Below are 9941 nucleotides of genomic sequence, written 5' to 3' on the forward strand. Positions count from 1 at the left end.
GTCTATTAGTCAAAAGTATTGAAAGACAAGTTTTACAGTATGTAGTATTCTGGCCACGAGGCATCAGTAATGTTATGAAACATGACGTTAGACTACATTACTTTTCACACTGCTCGAGCTAGCAGAGCCAAGCCCACATGCCATGGCTGAGATCAGGGGAAAAAAGGTTCTCCTCTCATTTTGTGTGGAAGTGGTAAGTTTTGGCTTTTTTTGTCCTACTTCCCCACTATGTTTAAAACACTAAGTTCAGAATTATTGAATTGGAGAGGCTAAGTAGTTAGCTCAGCAGCTTGCTATGCTAGCGGCAGCCATCTTTGGAATAAAGAAAAGAATATCAGGAGTTTAAAAGTGACTAGGTTATTTTTTCATGTCTACCGGGGTCTAATAAGGTTAAACAAACAAACAGGTTTCCTGTGCTCTAACTACAACATCACGCTAGGTTAGCCTATTCATTGAGTGCTCAAACAATGCTCGCATCTGTAGCAAACTCACACATAGTTGACGTGTAGCGAAGCCTTTTTTTTTGTCCTGAGAACGCCAACTAAATCACTTTGCCCTCTGAACTTAATAGCTACACCTGCACGCTACAATACGAGAGCTAGTATCACCAATTCTGATATGGATGGACTGTCCATTGACTAATACACACATCTACATGGGAAATGGGAGTATAACCTGCAACCTCAAGTCATCATGTTTATGGTTTGGGGCCCTGCCCCCACTTCAAGCCAGACCACCCTGTGTCTCAATATGGTGAAATGCTGGCGTTAAACATCACCCCGAGAGTCTCCAAAAGGCCTTTCAGGTCTTTTGTGATAAATAAAGCAGACAGCAAAGGTGCAAGCGTGCGTTCCGACCACCATCATTTCCTCCATTAGCTTACCGCCAACACCTCGTAGAACATTTCTCCACTGTACCCTGAGATATATAGACAGCAAAGAGGGTGGTCTGCACAGTGCGAGATCCTTATTCCTCATTGTAGAGTTATAAGGTTAGGATGGTTTTCAAAGCAGTCTAGCAGCCTGCAGAAGCCCACATGGTGATCATGGCTGTGAGGTTGCATACTTTAGGACCATTAGTCATGTAAGAACACCTGGATATAGCCTTTTTTGTCTTTTTACGGGGGCTTTGCTGCTTTCAAAGAAAACGCAAAAGCCGTAATGACAAAAACAGCAGGGAGCGCGCAAGACAATACGGCGTCTGTCAAAGTGTCACTGCCATGATGGGAAACGTAAAGCGACTAAAGTCAAGTCGGTGAAGACCATACAGAATAATTTCTGCATTTTAGGACTTTTTCTTATCCGAAAACTTCACAATCTGGTGTAGGGGTGCAACATTTACCAAGCAAGAGTTAATTTCATTTTTTTTTTTTAAATGCACGGAGTAATTTCTTACGTCCTCCAAGCATGGTTCCACAAAAGCAGACAAAGTAGAGCGGGTGCCAGCTTTGCATTCCAGCCTTGTGCCATAGTTGGACGAGTTGTTGGCCGTGTCCACACATGAGGACTCGCTCGTGTTGACAAGACCAGCGCAACACCACTGTCTCCAGGGTTGAGGACCGACAGCTGTCTCAACATGTAGACTTTGCTAAACACAAAAAGGAGAGAAAAGGAAGTTGAAAATGTGCAATTTAAAAGGGGCACAAGGTCACAGGAAAGTAAACGACGGGCAAAATGGAAAGACAACAAACTGTCACTCAACATAATAAATTAAACAGTGGTCTTATTTTGAAAGCCAATTTCCCCCATACTTGGACTTTTAATCCATTGTATTATGTAAGGCTAGCTACCGCTATTTATTTTATCAAGCTATTTATCAAATCAATTGTTAAACTATTTGACTTAGCAAGCTATTTGCCAGAAATACCCCATACATACAGCATGCGTTCATCTATATTTAATAGCTTATGAAGCTAATGAGGCACTCTATCAATGATTATTGATATAATCAGAATGGTTATCAGGAGCTAATTAGCCTATCGCGCTATTATAGCTACCAACCGGAAATACGCAAACAAAATAGTAGTTTATCAAGCTAATTAGCAACATCATATATATATAGCCATCTCGAATTAGCCTACTGTAATCACTCACTTAGCTCAGAAACCTTGATTTTTCCCCACAAAACAGCATTGAACCATCTATTTCTGCAAGTTCATTAAGTTAATAAGCTTATGTATGATTGAATTAGCCATTTAATTACATATAGCTGGATGTCAGGCTAGTTAGCGCCACAAGGTAGTTAGCCAACCGAGTCTAGTTCGCATGTTTATCGGGTTATTTTAGCAAGCTAACCCAAAAGACAGCGTTTAGTCCATATTTGCCTTAGCATTAGCTAGCTAGCCTACCTAACTGTGGAGTAGAGAGAGGGTCTGCTAGTGCAAAGCAGACGAAGGGTTAACGCGTGGCTGTGGAAACCTGATGCTAATGAAGTTCCTGGAATGCCATCATCACATCCTGACATGGTGGTGGAGTGGGAGCCAGCTTGCTCAGTGTGGGTCTGGCGTGCACGCAATCGGCCGTGATGCGAGATTCCCTGCATATCTTCACCGAGGAAAGCAAATTGTGCAGAAGAAGGTCAACTTTAGCCATGCATGTTGCGACGTGGATGTTTTAACTTTTTTTTTTTTTAACTTACTTTTTTCTGTCGTTGTGTTGCAAAGGTGATGCAAGATGTTGTCATCGGCGGTGTTGTTTCTCTTGCTCGCGTCAGTGCACGCTGACATCTGCAGGGGGAAGACCTGCTCCCAGACCGGAGACCCGAGACCCTGCACGGGCGATCACTGCCCCGGGAGCAGGACGTCCAGATCGGTGAGGCACTCTCATCACGCCACTACCGCGGCGGTCCGTCCTGTAGCGTGCACCGACGAAGACTGCATGAGACCCCCCGAATCCAACAACCACACGCGGGATTGCAAAGGCTTGGAGTGCAGGCTTCCACTCAGGATCAGACCCAAGGTCCGAGCGAGGGCGTGCGTGGGTGAGAGCTGCGTGGAAGGGGCTGCTTCTGAGGAGATCTCGCCGTCCGGAGCTGAGCAGTTCCTTCCGGTGCATCTGGCCGACAGAGCCGCGCAGTTTCTGGGAGACTTCCCCGAGTTTGGATATCCGACGCCGGAAGTTGGTGGCGCGTCTTTGGGGGTCCAGCTCACCTGTGACGTCAAACCAGGTTAGCTCCAGATAACATTCATTCATTTTCATTTTCACGAGGGTCGCGGGGGTGCTGGAGCCTATCCCAGCTGTCTTCAGGCGAGAGGCGGGGTACACCCTGGATTGGTCGCCAGCCAATCACAGGGCACATATAGACAAACAACCATTCACACTCACATTCATACCTATGGACAATTTGGAGCCGCCCCAGATAACATTCATGCATGTTATTATTAAATATGAATATTACTGCAACATTTTTCATAAATTTCTACTTCCTGTAGTTAAAATGTGTCCCAATACTTTTGTATTTTCCCATGAGGTGAAAATGAGGTCCCCTCAGAGGACGCCCTCATCCTCCACCTCCAGCTGGCTAAAGGTCAAGAAAAGCTGGTGGAGGCCTTGCGAGCCCAGCAGGTTATCATCCGTGACCTGCAACAGAAGCTCGCCGACCAGCAGGAAGCGCTCCTCTCCCAGCAACGCCACATCCTGGAGCAGCAGGGGCGCATGTATGAGCAGATGGACACCGTCAAGGCGCAGTATGGCCTCCTGCTGGACACCGTCAAGCAGGTGTCCTTCCGGGGCCTGCAGGGGGAGCTGCAGAGCTACTTTGAGAGTCACCTGGCGGGCCTCCAGAGCCAGGCCCGTAGCCACCTGCAGAACGCCGTGCATAAAGCGGACGCCAAGGTGATGGACATCGTCGGCGAGGCGCATATCCCTCAATTGCTGAACGGTTGTCCCTCAGCCTGCGGGACGGACCACTTTTGTGATTTTCAGCGAGAACCTCCGCAGTGTGAGAAGTGCACCATGTGTCCTCCTGGCTTCTTTCTTATTTCATCGTGCTCTTCTGCTGCGGACACCATGTGCCAGGTAGGTTGGAAAACCTGACTCGAGTCTACAAGCAGTCCTGAAAGCGTCTCTCTGCCGTACAGGACCGAGATGAGTGTCTGGAGTTACCAAACATCTGCGGCGAGCGAGTGAAGTGTCTCAACACACCAGGTTTGTGTTAGAATTACCAGGAAGTGTTGTTTTTTCAGAAGATGACGTGATGTTTCTCCTGTAGGAGGCTTCCGTTGTTTGGGAGTGACGGCAAGAGAAGCGGAGAAGGGTTTCTGTGGTCATGACTACTTCTACAACCAGGAGCTTCAGGAGTGCCAAGCCTGCTCAGATTGCGACGGACATGCTGTCGTCGTTCCATGCACGGCTGTGGCCGACTCAGTTTGTGCCTCGCCCTCAGAGGGCCGTCTCTCCCAGTCCTGGAGCGCCAACGTGGCGATTCTATCAAACAGGAAGTCCAAATCCGAGGTCTTTGCTGGGCTTCAACTGAGTGTGCGAAGCAAGGAGAGCAGTTATCTTCTGTCCAGTGATGGCGGACATGTGACGTTCCTGCAGCACGGCCTGCTGTGGCTGGATCACAACTTGGCCGTAAAGCACAGCTGCAGGAACTTCCTTCAGGTAGGTTTGAGGTTCAATTCCAGCCAGGAAGAGGAGGGTCAGGACTTGAGTGGCGTACGCATCGAGCAGCCGGAAGGGAAGTACTTCCAGGGAGTTAGCGTTAGCGCCGGGATGGAGGTGGAGCCTAATGACACGGTGAGTGTCCTCCTGAGGAGTCCGAATCAACATTGCAACCAGAGTAAGGACCTCCACATCTACGACATGACTCCGCCTACTTTTAGCCTACTCTGGTTGTCACATGACACCGGCGCCGTCGCCATGAGCGCAGATATGTCCCTACTGGCGCACTACCAGGCTAGCTACCGCCCGACGTTCCGTATAACGTCCGTCTCCGACCCCTACATGGTCGGGCTGACCCACGACAGCAGAGGCGTGCGTTTCACGGAAAGGGGCGTGGTCAAGTTTGTCCTCCAGCAGGCGCTCTACTCCATGGGACACACCTGCATCCGAGATGGCTTTTTCCTCATCGCCTACATCAGCCACAACGGCACGGGCCAGGAGGTCGTGCAGGCCTTCAAGACGGGCGTCAACTACAGGGACACGTCCATCACACTCTCCGGCGCCGTTGCGGTGACCGGTGGCGACACGCTCAGCTTCGAGATCACATCACCGTCGCAGTGCAGCATCCGCTACTTTGGCGACAGCACCGGCATCAGCATGCTCAGCCTCATCTGGATCCCCTCGGCGGTCTCGTGTACTCTCACCGCCACCGTCGCCAAAGCGGGACAGCCTCTCGGAGCGGTTCGGAACAAGCCGCTCACCTTCCAGCAGGTGTCTCCTGATTCGCCGCAGGTTCGCTTGGCCAGATCTGGCGAGCCAAAGAAGAGCTTTGTGTTCCTGGAGCGGGGAACGGCGAACGTCGCACTCAACCTGCGCCTCATCCACTCGTGCAACATCGTTAAAGTGACTCTGCAACGAAGCGGAAGGTCAGGTGGTCCCGTGGCTCAGCAGATTTCAGGACACATGCCGGAGGGGAGCGAGTGGGCCAGCGTGGGCTTGAGGGCCTCGTTCCAGGTGGAGAACGGCACCGCCGTCTATGTCACTCTGGACTGCATCCGTGGACGTATCAACCAGATTACACATGAGGGCGGAACCAACATTTCCATCCTTTGGATCGCCGCGTAATTCCTTTAACCCTTAGATGCATAAGTGGGTCAAAAATGACCCGGTCAGGTTGTTTTCTTGAAATATCTTTGTAATGAAAATTTATCATTTCATATTCCAGGTATTCCTCAAACATTGTTTTTGATATCATGCCATTCACATTTTTAACTTACCTTTTATACATTTTAAGAAGTTTTTGTGTTACTACCCCAACCTTCCATAAGTGGGTCAAAAATGACCCGATCAGGTTGTTTTATTGAAATATTTTTGTAATGAATTTTTTTTATCATTTCATATTCCAGGTATTCCTCAAAAAACATGCTTTTGAAATCATGCTATTCACATTTTAACTTACCTTTTATACATTTTAAGAATTTTTAGTTTTTGTGTTACTACCCCAACCTTCCATAAGTGGGTCAAAAATGACCTGGTCGGGTTGTTCTCTTGAAATATCTTTGTAATTACATTTTTTTTATCATTTCATATTCCAGGTATTCCTCAAAAACATGTTTTTGATATCATGCCATTCACATTTTTAACTTGCCTTTTATACATTTTAAGAAATTTTTGTTTTTGTGTTACTACCCCAACCTTTCATAAGTGGGTCAAAAATGACCTGGTCAGGTTGTTTTCTTGAAATATCTTTGTAATTATTTTTTTTTATCATCTCATATTCAAGGTATTCCTAAAAAAAAACACGTTTTGATATCATGCCATTCACATTTTTAACTTGCCTTTTATACGTTTTAAGATATTTTTGTTTTTGTGTTACTACCCTAACCTTCCATAAGTGAGTCAAAAATGACCTGGTCAGGTTGTTTTCTTGAAATATCTTTGTAATTTAAAAAATTGTATGATTTCATATTCCAGGTATTCCTCAAAAAACACGTTTTTGATGTCATGCCATTCACATTTTTAAATTACCTTTTATACATTTTAAGAATTTTTAGTTTTTGTGTTACTACCCCAACCTTTCATAAGTGGGTCAAAAATGACCTGGTTAGGTTGTTTTCTTGAAATATTTTTCTAATGAAATTTTTTTATCATTTCATATTCCAGGTATTCCTCAAAAAATATGTTTTTGATATCATGCCATTCACATTTTTAACTTACCTTTTATACATTTTAAGAATTTTTTGTTTTTGTGTTACTACCCCAACCTTCCATAAGTGGGTCAAAAATGACCTGCATGCATTTTCTATGGAATCCAATAGGAACCTATGATACTTATCAACTCCTAAATATAATACTAAATATCATACAAGTGATTATTCCTAACCAAAATGGCAAAATTGGCATAAAAACGCATTGATTCTAGTATGGGTCATTTTTGACCCACTTATGGAAGAGTGTAGGGTCCAGTCACTCATGCATCTAAGGGTTAAGACAGCTTCTTTTTTTTGCACAATTAGTGTCTCAAATGTATTTTTGTTCATATTTTACTGTGAAAGTACTGCTTTTAGTACTTCAGCTGGTTGACCAGTGACCAAATTTGTATCTTGTATGTACATTTTGTCCTTCCTACTTATGTATTTTAAATTTATATCCCTAATATCATCTGTACTGTATTTGTATGCCAGCTATACTGCTTTTATATTGTATTTATTTACCAAGCAATGCTTTTATATCCGCTTTTGTATACTGTATGTGTTCAGTCTGTTTAAAGAGAAAATAAAAGATTCTATTTTTCACAAAGAAAGGCATGCATTGGCGACACATCGTCTTCACAGAGACCTCGCCCCTATTTATCTATTTTCCGAAAGGAAAAAACAAGATATTACTCATTCGGATTCAGACATATTGAACCAATTTGAACTTAAAAAAATATGCAAAGTCTATCAACTGAGTCTGTGAGTTAAGAGCAGCAAAAAAGATGGGTTAAGGAGGGAAACATTGAAGGTTTCTGTCACTAGTCCAATTGAAAACAGCTGTACCAGATGTGAGACGTCAGACAGGGACAGGACAGAGGAGAAAAGAAAAGACAGGAAAAAAAAATTCATTCTACAGCTGTTTTAACTTTTTTTTGTGCGCTTCCAAATCAGCAAGTCACCTCATGACGTCAACTTAGCTTTTTTTTTTTTTTGCTGTGTAAACTCAGGTTCACACAAACAATCAAAATGGCAGACAGGAGGAAGTGAAGGCGGCAACACCATGCTTGCATTAATGTCACACTAAAAAGGCACGTCACTCATCGTGAATTTTTTTTAGGCTCCGACTTAATCAGAAACGGGTGTTTCTTGCAAGAACTGAGGCCTCTCGTCCGCATTTGGACCACCCTTTCATGGCAAAAAAAAATACAAATCGTCCACACTGAAACAGCAAAGGGATTTATAGACTGTCAGGTGGATTTTTCCTGCTATCAAGTTTAAAATGTTTCTACAAACGTGAGCAAACAGTCGGTCAAAACACAGAAATATATATAATACTAAAGCATAAAAAAGTGACAATTGAGCATAAGGCAAAAAAACAAATAAATGTTAACGTACTACCATTAAATGTGACAAAAAGTATCTAATTACAGTAATAATGCTGTGTGGAAATATGGGGTAATAACTATAAAAGCAATCTTCACTCGCTAAATGTACTGCAAAAAAGGTCAGTAAGGATAATTCATAATGCCGCCTACAGAGAACATACTAACTCCTTATTTCTAAAATCACAACTACTTCAACTTGCTGATATAGTTCATCTTCAAACAGCTAAAATAATGCATAAGGCTAAAAATAACCAATTAGCTAAAAATGTCATCCAATACTTCTCTACAAGAGAGGAGAAATATGATCTCAGGGAAGAACTACATTTGAAACACTTATATGCTAGGACTACGTTAAAAAGCCCTAGCATTTCAGTATGTGGAATCAAACTATGGAATGAATTTAATAAGCTTTGCTTCTTCCTACTCCTTTTGGACATGTGGAACTGTGAACTGATTATGTGATGCATTCAATTGTAATCTGATGCATGTTCAAATGAAATAAAACCATTACCATAATTCTCAGCAGGTTTATCGAATCGTCTTAAAATAATAATCAGAGCCTTTAAACCTTGACACTGCTATAAATATATATTTGTGTGTGTGTGGGGTGAAGTGCTACCCAAAGAAAGATAAGGACGTGCTAGGGTGAAACGTAACACTAATGAATGCAGCAGCAGCATCATTACAGAGTTCAGGAGGACAGCAAAGTGAACACACAAACATCTGGACCCATTTAAAGACACAGAAGTCCTGACCTTATTGCCGTTAGGTCAATAAGCTAGGCTAAAGCAGCCACCATGACTGCGCACATATGTCAATGAGCTCGTAAATCAAGTGTGAAAAGACAACTTTGTGGGGAAAGCGGTGTAACCATAAATGTAAAAGGGAAACTTATAACATAAAACAGTGATTAACTGCGAACCTTTTTGACCTTTAGACGCCGCCATAAGCATATGACTCAGTTACTCAGTTACGTAAGCTAGCTAGCTCACGTAGCTAACTAGCTTACGTAAGCTAGCTAGCTCCCTCGCACATTCCTTTCTTTAATTACTTTTTCTTATTTATGTTGATATTGTTCTGTAGAATTGCGCTTTAATGGTCCTGTAATTCTGCTTATATTGTTTTGTACATTTGAAGTTTGTAATAAATTGTTTAAAAAAACGTAGCTAGCTAGCTTACATAGCGAGCTAGCTAGCGCATAATTGAAAGAGCAAATATTCACCATAACAAACAAATACATCAATTTTTTATCATAACGTCGGGTATGACTACTTAAAACCCGATTAATTAAAATAATAATTATATTATGAATAATTGTTTATTGTAGTGACTTAAGTACTCACCTGCTATCCGCAATGCATTCTGGGGTTTTCATGTCTCATAACCGTTTTAAAAATGGTCGTACAATGAGGTATTACATCCCCACCTGTGGATAAAATATTTTTTTTCAAATATTTTTTCAAGACAGAGTACTTCAAAGCAAAACAGAGAAAGTCAGAGTAATGAAACTACTGAGTGAATGAGAATCAGCAATACAGTTATTACGGTAGCAACCACAAGAGGGAGACAAAGTTAATAAATTGATTTTTAAACATGTTTGCCATATTGTATCATTATTATTTTTCACAGCTGTATTTTAACTGAATTAAACACAAAAATACACAATGGAAGGTTACTGTATTTACCAAAAACACTGTAAAACTGTGGGATTGTAGCACCTCCAAGAGACAGAGACAACAGGCCTCTTTAAATAGCCACTT

The 9941-nt window shown here is 43.0% G+C and overlaps 2 protein-coding genes across 5 annotated transcripts in view; one reads left to right on the forward strand and one right to left on the reverse strand.

Moving 5' to 3' along the window:
• The window catches only part of apbb1ip (amyloid beta (A4) precursor protein-binding, family B, member 1 interacting protein), a 35016-nt gene extending 32192 nt beyond the window's left edge, over positions 1 to 2824 (reverse strand). For 2 of the 3 annotated variants that reach the window (XM_058060612.2, XM_058060615.2), the window contains exons 1-3: positions 2638 to 2824; positions 2348 to 2543; positions 1396 to 1587 (exon numbers count right to left, since the gene is read on the reverse strand). The gene's annotated coding sequence lies outside the window, so the exon portion shown is untranslated. The remainder of the gene's footprint in view (positions 1 to 1395; positions 1588 to 2347; positions 2544 to 2637) is intronic. The other variant, XM_058060614.2, reaches the window with a different exon arrangement.
• Positions 2397 to 6644, forward strand: nell3 (NELL (neural EGFL like) family member 3). Of its 2 annotated transcripts, XM_058060608.2 has the most exons (5): positions 2397 to 2576; positions 2663 to 3165; positions 3469 to 4016; positions 4079 to 4145; positions 4210 to 6644. In XM_058060608.2, exons 2-5 carry the CDS (start codon positions 2673 to 2675, stop codon positions 5724 to 5726), a joined length of 2625 nt encoding a protein of 874 aa, XP_057916591.2. In that variant the 5' UTR covers positions 2397 to 2576; positions 2663 to 2672; the 3' UTR covers positions 5727 to 6644. The 2 variants fall into 2 exon arrangements, with proteins under 2 accessions (XP_057916591.2, XP_057916589.2); XM_058060606.2 differs by lacking the exon at positions 2397 to 2576 and having other exon boundaries at positions 2588 to 3165.
• The last annotated feature ends 3297 nt before the right edge of the window (positions 6645 to 9941 follow it).

This window comes from Doryrhamphus excisus, linkage group LG7 (assembly GCF_037039965.1).
Source record: "Doryrhamphus excisus strain RoL-2023G ecotype Guam linkage group LG7, RoL_Dexc_Guam_v1.1, whole genome shotgun sequence".
Lineage (NCBI taxonomy): Eukaryota > Metazoa > Chordata > Actinopteri > Syngnathiformes > Syngnathidae > Doryrhamphus > Doryrhamphus excisus.

What these genes read in the sequence shown, in the direction of transcription:
- nell3 (XM_058060608.2), top strand. Translation starts at nt 2,673, where the DNA reads ATGTTGTCATCGGCGGTGTTGTTTCTCTTGCTCGCGTCAGTGCACGCT. An exon ending in CTGCGGACACCATGTGCCAG is followed by an intron (nt 4,017 to 4,078) that starts GTAGGTTGGAAA and finishes TCTGCCGTACAG; the next exon opens with GACCGAGATGAGTGTCTGGA. An exon ending in GAAGTGTCTCAACACACCAG is followed by an intron (nt 4,146 to 4,209) that starts GTTTGTGTTAGA and finishes TTTCTCCTGTAG; the next exon opens with GAGGCTTCCGTTGTTTGGGA.